This window comes from Centropristis striata, chromosome 3 (assembly GCF_030273125.1).
Source record: "Centropristis striata isolate RG_2023a ecotype Rhode Island chromosome 3, C.striata_1.0, whole genome shotgun sequence".
Taxonomy (NCBI): Eukaryota; Metazoa; Chordata; class Actinopteri; order Perciformes; family Serranidae; genus Centropristis; species Centropristis striata.
This window is the reverse complement of record NC_081519.1, coordinates 42772668-42791931: the sequence shown is the minus strand read 5'-3', so window position 1 is coordinate 42791931 and position 19264 is coordinate 42772668. Positions and strand designations below refer to the sequence as shown.

General features: G+C 36.6%; 1 protein-coding gene across 1 annotated transcript; it reads right to left on the bottom strand.

Annotated features, from left to right (window-relative positions):
• Nucleotides 1–6956: 6956 nt before the first annotated feature.
• si:ch211-161c3.6 (high mobility group AT-hook 2b) lies at nt 6957–18574 on the bottom strand. Its single transcript, XM_059328816.1, has 5 exons — nt 18217–18574; nt 17330–17413; nt 11873–11923; nt 11708–11743; nt 6957–7392 (listed from the first exon to the last, which is right to left on the bottom strand). The coding sequence occupies exons 1-5, from the start codon at nt 18319–18321 to the stop codon at nt 7309–7311; spliced, it is 360 nt and encodes a 119-aa protein (XP_059184799.1). The 5' UTR covers nt 18322–18574; the 3' UTR covers nt 6957–7308.
• Between the last annotated feature and the right edge of the window lie 690 nt (nt 18575–19264).

The window sequence follows — 19264 nt, the reverse complement described above, 5'->3', positions numbered from 1 at the left end:
TAGTTAATATAGAGGCACCTTTCATGTAGTGAGATGAGATGAGTGGACTACAACAGCACTAGTTTGACAGTTAGTTCAACATTTCATGATCCATGTCGCCTGCAGCTCTGACAGGAAAAAGGTCAGATACTAAAAACTAACCGTTTCCTCAGAGACGTCCCAGGCTTGTTAGTTTTCAGAGGTAGTCCAGAGGGCAGAGTAAAGTCAATGCAGTTGAACAAGAAAACATACCTGTCTATTATGAATTAAGCTCCTCTGGTAGCAATTTTGTCAACAGTGTTGAAATACATGAAAGTATTGGGATACAACATATCATAAGAGATTTTAAAAAAGCCCTTTTTTAGTAGAAAGAAACGCTTGATACATAGAGTAAATGAGGGCTGATATTCAAGTCATGTAATAAAAAAAAATGAGGAAGTATGTAGTTCATGTTGTGGAAATGTTAGGGGTGTCACAATTTCACTTCTGAATTGAAAATTTATTGAAATGAGCTTTTAATTCAAATAAAAAGTTGGGTCATCAGAATCAAAAATTTGACAACATGGCCTTGGTGTGACACATTTTATAATAAAGTACTGTGATTGTATTTTGAAGATTTATTTGAAAATATGAATTATAGGTGTCATGAAACTAATCATCTGTTGATATTTTTACGAGCAATATGGCGTACACTGCAAAAAAGCCAACTTGTATTTTTTGGCCTAAAACAGCGATTTAATTTGGTAAAACTTGGAAATATAAATTATTGACATTTAGGGCTATAATGTAAGTTATCACAACAAAGGAAGCCAGTTGTCTGCTCAAAAACAAGTTGGTGAGTTGTTGTTACTTATATCTTTAAGTTGGGGTTCACAACAAGGGACAATAGTTCTGATAACTCTTATTTCTTTGTTGTGAAATTCGGTCATTAGCGAAAGCTAGCGGCTAACTGATGCTAGCGACTAACTGACGCTAGCGGCTAACTGAAGCTAGTGGCTAACTGATGCTAGCGGCTAACTGAAGCTAGGGACTAACTGATGCTAGCGGCTAACTGAAGCTAGGGACTAACTGATGCTAGCGGCTAACTGACGCTAGCGGCGCTGCTTGTTACAGCTACAAGAGTAGCCATTAGCGTATCAATGCTAACTCAAAATTGTGGTCACAACATTAGCTGACATTTCATAGCGGCGTTACAATCGTGCCAGAGAAATTCAGAGTTGAGCAAACTCAAAAACAAAACTTAAAATATTTAGTTTAATTGTCCAACTTAGAATTTTATCAAAGTTTGTTGCCTCGAAATTTTGAGTTCACCCAACTTTTCTTTTTTTTTGCAGTGTAGCTGTCAGTGTCAAGAAAATAAAAATTTAAAATTAAAAGTCTAATTTGGATTAAGAGAATCGTGACAACCTTTATAAATGCCTATCACATATTTTTATGACACAGGGACTGAAACTGGGGATGTTAAAGTGTCAGTTTAAGTGAAACAAGGTCTCAAAATGGGTTTTTGTAAAAACAGACTGGAGGCTGGAAACCTCTTCATTTTTGGTAATTTGTGTAAAATCCCTCATAAAACCAATAGAATTCTACTTGTATCTGAGTTATTACTGATTCGATACAGATAAAATGTACTTAAAAAATGAGTTAACCCTGGAGTGTGGGGTTTTTCCACTTAACCTCTAGTGGTTTTGAACACCATGAGCACAGTAGTGTGACGACAAACGGACTTCCCTTATTTCCATTGTGTTAGACTGCCAGCAGAAGTCTCACAAACGCTTAAAAACTGGCCAAATAAAACCAAAAATAGCTGCATGGTTTCATGACAGAATATGTTTGTTTGCATTGACTGTAGAAACCAACAGGTGACATCACAGAAACAACACCTGTGTGTATTAAGAGCCAAAGGGTGTGTTCTCATTTCTATACTACAGGACTGTTGATAGTATTCAAGAAAAGAAGATTAAGTATGTACAAATACATAGCATGTCAAATGTAGTATTCCAAACATGCCAGGGCGGTTTACTACAAGCCAGCATGTTGTTCTTGTTAAATTTACCCACAAAGAAGGTCAAAGTTTAGGGTAAAAGTCCGGTCCTAATAGCCAAATAGTAAAAGAAGAAATAACTTTCTCCTCAGTCCTTTTTCTTTCATAAATTGGTAAAGAAAAGCTGCAGTGTTTCTGTATCTGCTGTCTCGTTGTTTCCCGTAACTGTCATGCATTTCAGCACCTTGTTGTTTATTTGTCTGCCCTTTCTTTAAAAAAAAAACAAAAAAACAACACACACATATTAAGAGTCACACATACAATTTACAGTGTAAGAATCAGAAAATACATCGATGTAGTAAAAATGAGAAAGGAGTAACCGACCCCCCCAAAATACAAGTATTTCATAAAGAACTACACCCTTAAAAGCAAGTATTTTATCAAGTTGTTGTAAACTATTGGCTGCATTTTATTCCCCCAAAGCAAAAAAAAAACAAAAAAAACAAAGTCTCACTTCAGCTCTTAACAAATACAGGTTTTTTTTTGAAGAAAATGACATGAAATGATGCTTTTATTTGTACACCGATAGTAAAAACCCTCTGCTGGAGTGTGACGTCTGAGTGTTTGTGTGTAGACCTGAAAACCCTTTGCCTGTCCGTGTTGTACATCTGCACATGAACCTGTGTGTGTGTGTGTGTGTGTGTGTGTGTGTGTGTGCTGCTGCTGAGGGAGTGGAGAGTGACTTTGTTTGAGATCTTTTGTGTTACTGAGGTAGAATGAGAGATTAAAAAACTGAGGGCAACTGAGGTTTAAATGAGGTCTTTGTGTCAAGGCATACTGGTAATGTCAAATACAGATCAGAAATGCACAACAAACACAGCACAATAATTATTACTGAGTAGACTGACAACATGTTCCTGAATAGTTTTGTACCTGAGGTTTCAATATGGTGTAAAAGCACTGTAATCGTAAAATCCTGAGTATGGTAAAATGACACGTCAACACTGTTGTTGACTCAAGTATTTATGACGGGTTTCTTTCCAAAAAATGAGATATCCATTTAAACCTTCGGGTGATTTTTTTTGTTGAAAGAAAACAAATAATTGAGGTTATTTATCCGACATTGACAACGGATCTATCTGAAACTTTTTTTTATTCTCCTCTCCCAAATTAGATATTTCATTTTGAAGTAAAAACCCTTCACGTCTACTATCATAATAATGACTTCAGCGCACCATGTTTTATATTGTAACACCGCTAAAAATGTGACCGTCTTGCTCCCATTTCATATGAGGATTCATGACACTTGATGTAGAAACATGTTTCAATAAAACGGTTCAGGTTGGTTCCTTTCTTTCTTTTTTAAGGCCCCCCTCTCGCATCTAATTTAAACCCGACAGCCCGTCCCCTCTCCACACAACCACCACACACACACACACTCACTCACACACACACACACTTACACACACACACACACACTCACACACTCACACACACTGAGAGGTTCAGGAAAGCCGGCATCCTTAACCCCTTTATCAGGCAAAGAACTATATTTGGTAACTTCAGGTAATATTTCGAGAAAAAAGTTGCAAATTTACTAGATTAAAGTGGCAAATCTACAAGAAAAAAAGTCGCAGATTTAAGAGATTTAAAGTGGCAAATCTGTGCGTAAAAAGTCACAGATTTACTACAAAAAAGTGGCAAATTCACTAGATTAAGGTGGCAAATCTACAAGAAAAAAAGTTGCAGATTTAAGAGATTTAAAGTGACAAATCTGCAAGAAAAAAGTTGCAGATTTACGAGAAAAAAGTGGAAAAAAAAGTAACCTTTTTCTCCCAGATTCACCACTTTAACCCTTAATATGGCACTCATTGAAATACTTGCAAATTCCAAATTTCAACCCTAGAGAATATTGGAGGATATTACAAACTGCCAGAATGTGTAAAAAAAAAAAAAACATACAAAAATAATATTTTGAGAAAAAAGTTGCACAGATTTATGAGATTTAAAGTGGTGAATGTGGGAGAAAAAAATTGCTTTTTTCCCACTTTTTTCTCATAAATCTGCGACTTTTTTCACGCAGATTTGCCACTTTAATCCAGCAAATTTGCAACTTTTTTCTCGAAATATTACCTGAAGTTACCAAATATAGTTCTTTGCCTGATAAAGGGTTAAAGGGACAATCAACCCCAAAATCAAAAGTACACACATTCTTTTCTCTCACTTGTAATTCTGTTTATCAATCTAGATTGTTTTGGAAGAGAAGTCATGATTTCTGGAAAGAGACAATGCTGTTCACTTTTAAAAAATCTTGTTTTGTTTTGGCGCTCTGAGCACCACAAGCAGTCTAGCTCCATTTTTTTTTTTAAGAGAAGGCAGAAGGAACTCTGCAACTTTTATCAAAGCAATCGAGTGATAAATAACTACAGGCAAGACGAAAACATATAGTCATGGACATTTTTTTTTTTTTTAGATCAACCTTGTTTTCAATTTCTTGTTCATTTGAATGCCTGGTACAACTAAAGGTACATTTGTATGGACAACAACAAAAATAGCTCATAAGAGTTTAATTTAGAGTTAGATATCTAGCCATTTTCCACGGTTTTCTTTAGAATGATTTGACCACAAACACCATGTAAAATGTCTAGATATCAGCTGATATATAAATGAACGAGAAATTGAAGAAAACAAGGGTGGTCTAATATTTTTTTCCATGACTGCAGTTTTGATTTTGGGTTGAACTTTCCCTTTAAAGCAATAGTTTTGGGAAATATTCTTCTTGGCATTCTCAATACAAGGCAAAAACTCTTTGCATACAGACTGGAAACTGTCTGAAGGTTAAAAAAACAAAAAACAAACCCACATTTAGCACCTTTAAAACTTTAAAGACACACAACCTCAGTAAACTGTTTTTACACTTTGGTTCGTGTCACACAAATGAGATATTACCTCTAAATCCACATTCCAGCAAACACTACTATACTCAAATAGACTGTTTTTTGATTAATGATATTAAAAATAAGAGGAAAGAGCAAACTCTGCATTGATTCATGTCTATTTGAAAATCCTGGTATGCGCTGGAGCTCAGATTTTTTGATTAATTGAACTCACCCTGCACAAGCTTAGCACCAAGAGGATAATTCTTGCTGTGCATGGGCTGTTTTCAGTTTTTACTGAAAAATATATTGACTGTTCTTAGTTTTAGAGTGCTTGTTAGTGGCTGCCAAGCTCGCCGTTTCCTCCCATTTCCAGTCTTTGTGCTAAGCTATGCTAACCAGCTGCCAGTGGTGAAATGTAACCAAATTTAAGTATTGTACTTAAGTACAGTTTTGAGGTGGTACTGTTACTTTATTTGAGCATTTCCACATATGTAACTTTATGCTTCTACTCCACCACATTTAGCCGACAGCTTTAGTTACTTTTCAGGTCATGATTTTACATGAATTTAAAATGAGTAACTTCAGGTAATATTTCAAGAAAAAAGTTGCAAATTTACTAGATTAAAGTGGCAAATCTGCAAGAAAAAAAGTCGCAGATTTAAGAGATTTAAAGTGGCAAATCTGCACGAAAAAAGTTGCAGATTTACGAGAAAAAAGTGGGAAAAAAGCAACTTTTTTCTCCCAGATTCACCACTTTAAATCTCATAAATCTCCAAATTTTTTTCTCGTAAATTTGCCACTTTAATCTTGTAAACTTTTTTCTCAAAATATCATTTTCGTATGTTTTTTTTTACACATTCTGGCTGTATGTAATATCCTCCAATATTCTCTAGGGTTGAAATTTGGAATTTGCAAGTATTTCAATGAGTGCCCAATTAAGGGTTAAAGTGGTGAATCTGGGAGAAAAAAAGTTGCTTTTTTCCCACTTTTTTCTCGTAAATCTGCGACTTTTTTCATGCAGATTTGCCACTTTAAATCTCTTCAATCTGCAACTTTTTTTCTTGTAGATTTGCCACTTTAATCTAATAAATTTGCAACTTTTGTCTCGAAATATTACCTGAAGTTACAAAATATAGTTCTTTGCCTGATAAAGGGTTAAACCACATAAAAGTATATTAAGTAGTTTACCTCTACTTTGACAACATTAAAAAATGCTTCTTACGTCAATGCATCAATAATAACATTAAAATAATATATTTGGAATATATATAACAATCTGAGTGGGTCCATTCTGCATAACAAGTACTTTTACTTTTGATACTTTAAGTAAATGTTGATACTTTTGTACTTTTATTTAAGTAAGTTTTGATTGCAGGACTTTTAATTGTAGTGGAGTAATTCTGCAGTGTGGTATTAGTACTTTTATTGAATACTTCTTCCACCACTGCCAGCTGCTGACAGAAGCTCAACAAGAATGATATCAATCTTTTCATGGGTAACGCTTTATATTAAGGTCCTTGTAATAACCATTAATTAACAAGTAATAAGGCCCTTGTAAGTCCTTACAAGATGCTTATTAACATTATTATGTGTTTATAAGCTTATATAAGTGTTAATAACGGCATTACAAACACCCATGACCCACCCATTATGTCTTTGCCATGCCTTTATTAATCTTATTTTGTTTGCTTATTGACATTAAAATATACTTTATTGCTCATCTATTATAAGTTAACTATAAGTTAACTATGCTTTTTGCAAACTACTGGATCTAAAGCGAGCACAACGCCTTATTACTTGTTAATCAATGGTTATTAAGGACCTTATTATAAAGCGTTACCCCATATTTCATATTCCATCAATAGAAAGTTTTGAGCAGGGGTTCAGAAAATGGTTCCAATCTTGCTGATGTTGCACATTTGTTTACATATGCCAGTTTATTTTGTTCCTTGCTGTAACTCGGAAAATGTTTTTTTCTGTCATAATTTATCTTTATTTTCTTTGATTTCTTTTAAGTTTTGACCATAGCATAATGGTAAAAGGCAAACGTGGTAAAGTATACTTTATTGCTCATCTATTATAAGTTAACTATGCTTTTTTGTAAACTACCGGATCTAAAGCGAGAACAATGCCTTATTACTTGTTAATTAATGATTATTAAGGACCTTATTATAAAGCATTACCTTTTCATGTAGCTCTCGGCCAGAAAGCCAATAAGCACATTTCCCAAAACTGTCTAATCATCATGATAGTCGTGTTCAAAGATCAAATTATCAATGCTAAAACTCTGAACTGAACCAATAAAACCAGGGTACAGGAAACCACTGTCTGCAAAGATCTGTGTGTGTGAGTGTGTGTTTGTGAGTGTGTGTGTGTGTGTGTGTTCCTGAATCCCCATCACAGATAGGAGTCAGACAGCACCCCTGTTTGTTTGAAGCCAAACCTTGAGGTAGGTGAGAGGCATCCTATCTACTCCCCTTCCTCCTGCGCTGGCACCTGAGATGTGGAGGGCTGGAGCTGCGACGGACCCTCCTCAGCCTCTTCTGAAGAGCCCTGCAGCAGCAAAAACACAAAAACTCTCTGTCACTCTGTCTGTTTTTGTCTGATCTCTTTCAGCCCAGTGACTCATTGCGCGCAAAGGTAATGAATCAACACTAGAAAGAGCACGAGAATACGAGAATGAGTGTTAAAAACCTAATCGACTGATTGCGTGCGAGGAAGCGGGTCCAGCTGTCAGACCTAGAAATGTGAGGAAGACGACGGTTATGTCAGGAAACCAAGAAGACAGAGGAAGAGAACAGTTAGATCAGGTTTCCCCTCTCTACATTGACTCATTCTTCCCCTTCGTGTGCGTGCGTCTGAAGAAAAAAAAAGGAGTCTGTCTCAACGGTTTCAGTTCTTGAAGCATCTTTGACAAACTGCCTCGAGGAGAGGATGCGATAAGGCAGACGAGGGGCATCAAGAGGACTGCCCGCCTCGCTGACGACTGTTGTGCAATGGTTCTGTGTTTGAAAAATTAACTAAAAAGAAAAAGTTTCTGAGAAACACTGGGGCGTACATTTACCAAAAGTGGATGCCACGAAAGAATGTTTGGAGGTGTATTTGGGGAATTCAGCAGCACAATTGGTGCATTTCCAAGAACTCTTCATATCCTCATGAAGCCAGTTTACATACACACCTATTCATATCACACTGCAAAACAAAGAAAAGTTGGGTGAACTCAAAATTTCAAGGCAACAAACTTCGATAAAATTTTAAGTTGGACAATTAAACTAAATATTTTAAGTTTTGTTTTTGAGTTTGCTCAACTCTGAATTCAGATTTTTGTCAACTCAACTGTAAGTTGTACTAACTTATAATTTTACATTGTAAAAACTTTTAATCCTTACTTCTGCTAACTTCTGCAATGTGCTGAATTGGCACGATTGTAACGCCGCTATGAAATGTCTAATGGCTACTCTTGTAGCTGTAACAAGCAGCGACGCTAGCATCAGTTAGCCGCTTGCATCAGTTAGCTGCTAGCTTTCGCTAATGACTGAATTTCACCGCTTTTCCCCATTTTACAACAAATAAATAAGAGTTATCAGAACTATTGTCCCTTGTTGTGAACCCCAACTTAAAGATATAAGTAACAACAACTCACCAACTTGTTTTTGAGCAGACAACTGGCTTCCTTTGTTGTGCTAACTTACATTATTGCCCTAAATGTCAATCATTTATATTACCAAGTTTTACCAACTTAAATCACTGTTTTAGGCCAAAAAACACAAGTTGGCTTTTTTGGAGTGCAGTTTTATATTTGTCTTTTGTCTTAAACATACAGTGCTACGATTAAAAAGGTCTGTTTCTCTTACTTCTCTAGTAAATATATAGTGGGATGCAGTGTGGTGTGCTCCTAAGATTGTAAAACAAGTCTGGTGTGAATATGGATAAGAACAAAAATGCAAATTATTATGAATCCATGCAAAAGTAGTCAAATGTGCAAATGACACATGTGCAAATATCCAATGTGCAGGGCAGTGCAAAGTATTCTCAGTCCACAGTTTACTGCACAAGCTGGAAGATACACAGAAGTCAGAGGAAGGTTTCTCTTAGTTTGTGTCTTGGTTCTGGATTTGTGGTTATGGCAGCCCAGTCGCCAGAAAAAAATGTAAATGCATTGTATACATAGAAACATTAATATGAAACGTTTTTGGCATGTTTTAGTGTGAGCACGAGGCTGGAGGAGCAGTAAACCTAAAGTCAATTTTAAGTTCAATTTTAAATTCACTTACATAATTTAGTAAATAAATATGCCACATTCACGAGTCAAGCTGTTGGTGAGCGATGTAACTGCACCCAGTAGTATTTTGGGTAACGCTTTATATTAAGGTCCTTGTAATAACCATTAATTAACAAGTAATAAGGCCCTTGTAAGTCCTTACAAGATGCTTATTAACATGACTGTGTTTATAAGCCTATATAAGTGTTAATAATGGCATTATAATACAGCTAATAGCAGGCTATAAGAGATGTATAATAAGAACATTAATAAAAGCCTCATGAGTATCTTATAATTATTCATAATAGCATTACAAACACCAATAACCCACCCATTATGTCTTTGCCGTGCCTTTATTAATCTTTTGTTTGCTTATTGATATTAAAATATACTTTATTGCTCATCTATTATAAGTTAACTATGCACTTGTTAACTGTTAACTATGCTTTTTGCAGCTAAAGGGATCTAAAGCGAGAACAATGCCTTATTACTTGTTAATTAATGGTTATTACAATGACCTTAATATAAAGCGTTACCGTATTTTGTTTTCAAATCTTTATTAAAATTGCATCCAGTTGTTTGTGGTTAAAAAACACAAATTTTAAATTTAAGATTTAGTGTTTGCAGAAACGTACAATGCCAACATTTATTCTAGGTGAGCTGATTTATGGAGCTGTTTGCCAGAGAAGAGAAGCCAGACGTGTTTAGTATAATTTTGTGTGACTTAAAAAAATATTAGGACATCTTGTGATACTAATGTACTAACTTGTGATGTAAACTCAGTTGCAAAAACTAACGCAGTCTAAAAAAGCAGTCCTGTAGCTCTGTGGCTAATACAAAGACTTCTGCTCTACACTGCAAAAAAGAAAAGTTCAAATATTTTAAGTTTTGTTTTTGAGTTTGCTCAACTCTGAATTTCTCTGGCACGATTGTGTGAATGTCAGCTAATGTTGCGACCACAATTTTGAGTTAGCATTGATACGCTAATGGCTACTCTTGTAGCTGTAACAAGCAGCGCCGCTACCATCAGTTAGCCGCTAGCTTTCGCTAATGACTGAATTTCACAACAAAGAAATAAGAGTTATCAGAACTATTGTCCCTTGTTGTGAACCCCAACTTAAAGATCAACAACTCACCAACTTGTTTTTGAGCAGACAACTGGCTTCCTTTGTTGTGCTAACTTACATTATTGCCCTAAATGTCAGTAATTTATATTTCTAAGTTTTACCAACTTAAATCACTGTTTTAGGCCAAAAAATACAAGTTGGCTTTTTTGCAGTGTAGTACCCTCTCTCTCTCTGTGTTTCTGGTCTTGTTGGAAACACCTCTCAGTATAACACACTACATTAGTGTTGGATGAATGTACCATAATGAACTGGTAACTGAGTTTAAATCAAAGTATGGAGTTGTCCAAAAGTTTGAAGGCCGCAGCATCACTGTAGGGTTCAACAGCTTCTGAATGGAGTTCAGATTTCATGCTGAACATAAAGCTTAACACATCATTATATATTCATGAATATTTAATGAGATCAAGTCCCTTTATCATAAATGTAACTGAAATTAGTCAAAAGGTAAAATGTGTGACACAAACTGAGACTTCTGTTGAAAGTCAAAGTTGCATCCGTCCATAGTCACAAACTCCCAAAGTGACTTGAGCTTTAGCTTAATGAATTCATAACTAATTAAAAGTTGAATTTAAGAGTGCACATGCATAGAGACTAAAGGGATTCGATGCTTTGTAATGATTTAAAGATTCTGCAACAAAGCCGCAGCTCAGCTTGTTAGATTATAAACCATTTGTGACCATTTTAACCAAAAACCTATTTGAATCGTATAATTAAAATACATTTACATTTAGTCATTTAGCAGACGCTTTTATCTAAAGCGACTTACAGAAAGAATAAAAGAAAACAATGAAGGTCTAGTGCAATAAGAGCTATTAGTGCATCAATAAGTGCTAGTGACAGTTCTTTAAGGCAGCTATTCTCAACCTTGGGGTCGGGACCCCAATTGGGGTCGCCAAATCATTTTGGAAGTCAGCTCTGTCTCCACTGTGTTAAAGTGTTCATGTGTTAATGTGTTTTAGTCTTTTTGGTCACTTAATGTCTTTTTTTTTGTCATTTTGTGTGTATTTTTGATCATTTTGTGGTCAATTTGTGTCTTTTTTGGTCATTTTGTGTCTTTTTTTAGTCATTTTGTGTCTTTTTGGTAATTTTGTTTCTTTTTTGGGTCATTTTGTGTCTTTTTTGATCATTTTGTGGTCAATTTGTGTCTTTTTTGGTCATTTTGTTTCCTTTTTTTGGTCATTTTGTTTCTTTTTCGGGTGATCTGAACTGTGCGTGTGAGATTCTGTTCAGTGAGCGGGGGGTCACGGACAACATGCATGTTAAATTGGGGGTCGCGACTCAAAAAGGTTGAGAACTGCTGCTTTAAGGAGTAGAATTATCGTGTGGTGCTAGGAGAGAAGAGCTGAAGGTCTTCAGGAGTTTTTTTTAAAGATAGAGAGGGACGCCCCTGCTCTGGTTAGATAGTATAAAATAGTTTTATCTTGAGGGAAACTTTGAATTTAAGTGCCACATCAAAACAAGTCTAGAAACTTTTCCTCACCTGCTGCTCCTCAGCTACTTGAACTACTTTCTGCGGCTGTGGAAAGAAACGAAACAGAGTTAATTCAACATGGAGGAAGACAGACCGCTGTGGGCTGTAAATCTCCAGGAGACACCTTGGAGGCTTTGGACACTGATGTCTCTAACTGTCATGATTGCTCCATACCCATTTCCTCGGTCGCCCACGTGGTCGTCTCTCCCCAACGGGCTCTACTTTCTGAGAAAGAACAGATGAATGGTGAAAAGGATGGTTTCACATTTCAACAGTCCTGTCATGCAGATCACTAACTCAGATAAGGAGCTTAAACTTTGAGACTTTGCCAGCAGAACAAACACAACTGCAACTGCAACACTACTCTCTCTTTAGTGACAAACAGGGACAGAAACATCTTTTCTCTCAGTTGAATCATTCCTTGAAACGCATTAATTCAAGTCCCCGCAGAGCTGTAAAATAAATAAAATCCTGCACATGCATCAGCTTACAGCGCGTCTATCTGAATACAAATGAGGAACTCTCACAGCCGGAGTGAAATGATTGTAAACAATCAAATAGTTAAATATAACCATTTAAGTGCACGTTTTTATGGTAAATTTGCTTTTATACCTGACTGTTCAGAGAAATGTTACATTTTCGCCACTTTGAAAACACAAACCAATGACTTGTGTGATGTTTTAGTTGTTTTACAAACTTGACCATGTACATATTTTGTCTAATGTCTTTTTTGCTATTTTTTTTTAAAACTTAAATTTCATTTAAATTTTTGCAGCATATACAAACATATATATACAAATTCACATTTAGTCTGCTGTTTTTCATTTGTGATCTGCTTAATACAGCATTAAAGCTTATACATCAGGTCAAGTATGTATAAAATAATAAACTGTGTAAATGGAAATAAATCAAATTAAATTAAGTGAAATAAAGTAAAATAAAATAAAGGTAACATGAAATTATTGCATTAGTATGGCCATGGCAGGTCTCCATCTGTTAACAAATATATCTTTTTGAAGCCTCAAGGAGTAAGTTATTTGTTCCATGTGATAAATTTCCCAGAGCTTCTCAATCCACATATTGTATGTTGGAGGGTTTTAACCATTTAACAGTGATACATTTAAGAGCTGAAATCAGTCATATTTGTAAAAGATATTTTCCCCCTTCCAGTTATGTAATTTGGTATGTTTTTTGCTATTTTTAACATTTGTATTTCTTATTATTGTACGAGAGCAAGCAAACCGGAGTCAAATTCCTAGAATGTGCACACGTACCTGGCCAATAAGATGATTCTGATTGTGATTCTGATGTTTAATGCCTCTGGGATAATGACCAATTTTTCGTTCATTTAGGTAAAGCCAGCAGCTATCTGGTTAATAGAAAACTGATATTCAGAGAGGACGACATGTCCACTTTACTACACATCATGCCCTCTCAGATAACTTTTGGAATTAATTATTTTATTTTAATCAAAAGCCAAATTCTCCTTAAACTAACCAGTATAGTTTTGGGGCCTGAAGCCAAGTAAGCTGCCACCTATTCAGTGGCGTGACTTCGTCTTTTTATGCCCCTTTCAGACCGCTGTTTTCAAGCTGCTATATTTCTGCCTCTATGATGTTTCACCTTCAATCTGTACGTCCCAGAGACATAATGGACTAAATGATCCCAGCTCTGTATTTTCAGAGGTAGTAACAGAGGCGTTTAATTGGTAAGACGAAAAAATATGCGACGTACGTTATTTGTGCGACCAACACCCGGGTAATAAGAAAGGAAGTGGAAAAATGAAGCAACTTTTTGCAGAAATGCTGTATGAAAAGCACTAATGTTTACAGTCTGATTAGAAAAACAAGACACAAGGTCAAGACACGGTAGGGTTCATCTCTATCAATCAATAACTGCATTAGCCTGGCTAACACCAGACTAATCATAAATGAGATCTAGTCTGGAAACCAGCCGTTCATTTCTCCGTAGAGGAGGTGTGGTTTACGATCCTCCGGAGCCGTTTATTGGACGCTTAGAATGTCTATCAAAGCGTCTGTAGGTAGCTCTTAGCCAATCAGATCAGTTATACCAGATGACGTAGTAGAGCAACAGAGATGGATGTTTGTTGTGTGTGTGTCTGAGAGAGTGTTGCTGCTGCTTTGCTTCTCCAGTTCTCGCTTTCTGCAAGATTATTTATTTTCACGCTTTATTCCCCCTCATGTCATTCAGCCACACACATCCACTGATTTTATGGTCAATAGACAAGCTGCTGCGGGTCTCTGATCCCGGTGTTACGGTAGCGGGGCTAATAGCGGCGCTAGTAGTGGGGCTAGTAGCGGCGCTAGTGGCGGCGCTAGTAGCGGGGCTAGTGGCGGGGCTAGTGGCGGCGCTAGTAGTGGGGCTACTAGCGCCGCTAGTAGCGGGGCTAGTGGCGGGGCTAGAAGCGGCGCTAGAAGCGGCGCTAGTAGCGGCGCTAGTAGTGGGGCTAGTAGCGGCGCTAGTAGCGGCGCTAGTAGCGGCGCTAGTAGTGGGGCTAGTGGCGGGGCTAGTGGCGGCGCTAGTAGCGGGGCTAGTGGCGGGGCTAGTGGCGGCGCTAGTAGTGGGGCTAGTAGCGGCGCTAGTGGCGGCGCTAGTAGCGGGGCTAGTAGCGGGGCTAGAAGCGGCGCTAGAAGTGGCGCTAGTAGCGGCGCTAGTAGTGGGGCTAGTAGCGGCGCTAGTAGCGGCGCTAGTAGTGGGGCTAGTGGCGGGGCTAGTGGCGGCGCTAGTAGCGGGGCTAGTAGCGGGGCTAGTTGGTAGATCAGTAGATTAGACTTTTCCCAAATCCTGTAGGAAGCAAGGCTAAAACATCCTTTTTCGTGGTGAAACAGGAGTGTAAAGTCAAACATTGTTCTTCTTTTAAAATCAACTTTGGCTCTAAACTATTCAAAACACCATCTACAGCTAAAGAGAGTTTCGCGTCTGCTGCAGCCATGTTGTATCCGTAAGAAAACTACAAAACTACAAGCTTCTGTCTGCCAAGTAGTACGCGTCATCATCTTGCCGTCCCTCCCCGTTCTGTGATTGGATCCTAAAACAGGGCTAAGAAACCTCCCTGGTTTCCAGACTGCCTGGAGGTTCGAAATGAAATTTGAGCGTGCAAGGCATTCTGGGTATAGCCAGGCTATAACTGCATATGAATTCAGACCAATTTGTAAGAATTGTTGTCAGAAAGTAGTTGATGGGTTCTGAGATCGCGTTTCCTCTCATGTGTTCCACCTCTTTTACTCTTCACAACAACTGTTTACTTGCATTCAACCAAAGCCGCTCAAACATGGCGGCTCTATGTCATTTCGAACATAAAACAAAAAGCAAAACGCTTCTGATACCAAAATCTTGTCCCATTGCCTACATTCATTACAGATATGTTTATAGAGATCATGTGTTGTTCTGCTCTGATTGAACAAGTTGAACAAGTTCTGCAGCCTCACAAGAAAACAGTGATGAAGATAAAAGTCTGCCAACAAAACACAACAACGTGTCGACATGACAGCCTCCTTCAGGGCATGTGCAATAAATTCACAACAAACCCTGAAGAAGATGCATTGTTTGCTATTTTTCTTCCCATTGGCCAATTTACTGACACAATGACAAGCTTTGAAAGATTGAATTAAATGTTTTGGGTGACTTTGACTTTTGCGAACATGAGACAGGAGTTGTGGTGTCCCATGAAACATTTGGAACAATTACACTCACAGTTCAGAGAGAAGTTAAGCCAGTTGTTTTTTTTAAGTTATGAAGAAAAACTGTGAAGTTAAAAATGAGATCTATATATTAACCCTTTATCAGGCAAAGAACTATATTTGGTAACTTCAGGTAATATTTCGAGAAAAAAGTTGCAAATTTACTAGATTAAAGTGGCAAATCTGCGCGAAAAAAGTTGCAGATTTACAAGAAAAAAGTGGGAAAAAAGCAACTTTTTTCCCCAGATTCACCACTTTAAATCTCATAAATCTGCACATTTTTTTCTCGTAGATTTGCCACTTTAATCTCGTAAACGTTTTTCTCAAAATATTATTTTCATATGTTTTTTTTTACACATTCTGGCAGTATGTAATATCCTCCAAAATTCTCTAGGGTTGAAATTTGGAATTTGCAAGTATTTCAATGAGTGTCCTATTAAGGGTTAAAGTGGTGAATCTGGGAGTGAATCCCACTTTTTTCTTGTAAATCTGCAACTTTTTTTGCACAGATTTGCCACTTTAATCTAGTAAATTTGCAACTTTTTCTCTTGAAATATTACCTGAAGTTACCAAATATAGTTCTTTGCCTGATAAAGGGTTAAAAGGTTGTTCAGGAACCCTTCAGTATCGCGACTTAGATTTGCTGAAAGCAGAATTGAACATGTTAGCATTTACCACGCTGCTGGCTCGACTTTTTTCTTCTTCTCTCCAATTCACTGGATTTTGATTTACTGGCACTTTCAAGGTACAGATATTTTCTTTGTAGTGTTGTCTATAATTTAAAGTTAAGTTGTCCATAATTTAGAAATGTCTTCTGTGATTCAGCTGTGGTTGTTTGTCTTTGTCTGGATGGTTGTGACAAGGTCTGTGTTATTTGTAAAAAATCTCTGTACTGTTAACTGTTTTATTCATGATTGATTCATCGATTAATAAACGGGTGTATTGATACATCTACATAGATCGATGAATCATCGGTGAACGATGCATATGCATATCGCAGTCTTTAATATACGCTTTTATTTTGACAATCTCCCTGTTTTGCTTGGAGAAGTAAACTGGGCACACAGAGCACAGGGCACACTCTTTAAGTTAACACATAAAAAACATTTGCACTGAAATGCAATGTGGAACTACTAATGAACAGAAGGTCTAGTTTTATTCTTTGTATTAAAAAATAATGGAATGTTTTTCATTTGAATATCCGGAAGAGCTCGGAAATAAAATTATAATTATATATTAGTTGTTTTTGTGAGTTGATATAAATTCAATAATTAATTCAATTAATTAATTCAACTCACAGGGAGTTAAATTTAACACTTTTTCTGAGTTTATATAGTTCTCACGGATTCTGAGTTAAAATTACACTTTGAAAAGTGTTAATATTTTAACTCTTTAATAGTGGTAAATATTTGACACCCATAGTGTTGTTTGATTACACCACATAAGTGCACTTTTTACTCGAAATTGTGTTATTCCTTTTCACTTTGAGTGTTAATTTTGAACATACATTGTGTTACTTTGACACATTAAAGTGTATTTTTTACCCTAAAATGATGTTATTTCATTTCTCTAATGTGATAAATAACATTCATTGTTTTGTTTTATGATACATTCAAAGTGCATTCTGTCTTTAGCCGAACATACAAGTCACTAAATCTGAAACATGTAACTCGCTTGATTGACAACGCTGGCAGAGCTTTTTGATCACTATAAGTGTTAAAACAACTCCAAAATCAACACGCACCAACTCAAAATTATTAACAGTGAAAAAACAACACTACAGATTTTGCTGTGTACCAACTGCTGACACCTGAATCGGACTGAAGTCCTACTGCATCAGACTCTGTGATATTGAATCATAATGTTATGTTATGATGAAACCTGGAATTTACTTGGAAAGAAAAGGTGAGATACTCTAACTAGTTTCAACCTTCAGTGCAGTTTTGGGGCCTTTGTTCTTGCTGCCTTTCGGTCGTCCTCTCGGTCTCTTCGGAGTCGGTGGTCCGACAGGCTCCTGCAGGAGAAATCACATGTGGAGCCACAAAGAACCAGTGAGAAACATTTCTGTGCATAAGCGGTTTTCTACAAAATTACTTTTATTGGAAGGATAAGAATCCTCCCTCCCCTAACTCTTGGCTAAAGGATCTAATGTCCTTTCTACACTTAGAAATCAAGTACAGTATTAGGAGGTGCTCCGACAACTTTTATAAAACTTGGAATCCCATTCTTTCCCTAATTGAGTCTATTTAATCTTTAGATGATTAACATAGATGGTTCTAATTAAGATAAATTGATATAACTTTTAAATGGCCAGTAATTGTTTTTAGTATACTGATTTGGTGGTCAAACTCTAGGCAAAACATATACAAATTGTTATAGCTATTTTTTGTTTGTTTTTTCCAAGCATTCTGTATATCTCCTCTAAATGTCCCTTTTTATTTTATTTATTTATTTAGTATTATTATTATTTGTTTGGTTTTATGTGTATGTATATGTATGTATGTATATTTTTATTTTTATTTTTCGTTTTTTATTATTGTTTATTTGGCTACTGTTCACCCCTCCTGTTTTTCTTTGAGGGGGAGAGAGTTGTATTTTCTCATTATCATTACTATTTATTGTTTTTTGCTCATTTTATGTGAATGTAACTCTCTGGTTCGGGGGGCGGGGGGTTGTTCTAAAAGGGGGAAAAATGGGTGAATTGTACCTTTTCTGATTGAATATGTATTATGTCCTGACAACCCAATAAAGATATATATGGAAAAAAAATTACTTTTTTTAATTAGACACTTAATGACTGAAGGACAGGAGTCCTACCTGCTGCTGTTTCCGTGGCCGGCCCCGGCCTCGGCGCTGAGGCTCCGGAGGCGACTGGGCAGTGCTCGGCTGGGGAGACGGCTCTTTGGTCCCACTGTTACTCATGCCTGCGTCTGTCCACCTGCTTCAGAGGGTCTGGGCATCAAAGCCTGGAGGGGGGCGGCCGCGAGGGCTTAAAGAGGAGAAGACCTGAGGATCAGGAGCTGGAGATGCAAAAAGAAAATAAAGGGTAACTCTTTATATTAAGGTCCTTAAATCTTCGACTTTTTTTCTTGTAGATTTGCCACTTTAATCTAATAAATTGGCAACTTTTGTCTCGAAATATTACCTGAAGTTACCAAATATACACTACCGGTCAAAAGTTTTAGAACACCCCAATTTTTCCAGTTTTTTATTGAAATTCAAGCAGTTCAAGTCAAATGAACAGCTTGAAAGGGTCCAAAGGTAAGTGGTGAACTGCCAGAGGTAAATAAAAAAAGGTAAGCTTAACCAAAACTGAAAAATAATGTACATTTCAGAATTATACAAGTAGGCCTTTTTCAGGGAACAAGAAATGGGTTAACAACTTAACTCTATGGAGTCTTGGGCTATTTTGTCCATTTTTGAATTCTTTTCATGTCTTTGTAAGTCATTTAGTGTCTTTTCTGGTCATTTTGTGTCTTTTTTTAGTCATTTTGTGTCTTTTTTTAGTCATTTTGTGTCTTTTTTTAGTCCTTTAGTCCAACATAAAATGTGATTTTGAATCTTTTTTTTACTTTCAAAACACTATCATGCTCAATAAAGAATTTTAAATGTTGCAAATGTGCATTAATTTCAGAGTACACTGAGACATTAAACTGCATCATTTTCAATTAAATTCTGGAAAAGTTGGAGTGTTCTAAAACTTTTGACCAGTAGTGTAGTTCTTTGCCTGATAAAGGGTTAAACCACATAAAAGTATATTAAGTAGTTTACCCCTACTTTGACAACAGTAAAATGCTTCTTACGTCAATGCATCAATAATAATATTAAAATAATATATTTGGAATATATAAAACAATCTGAGTGG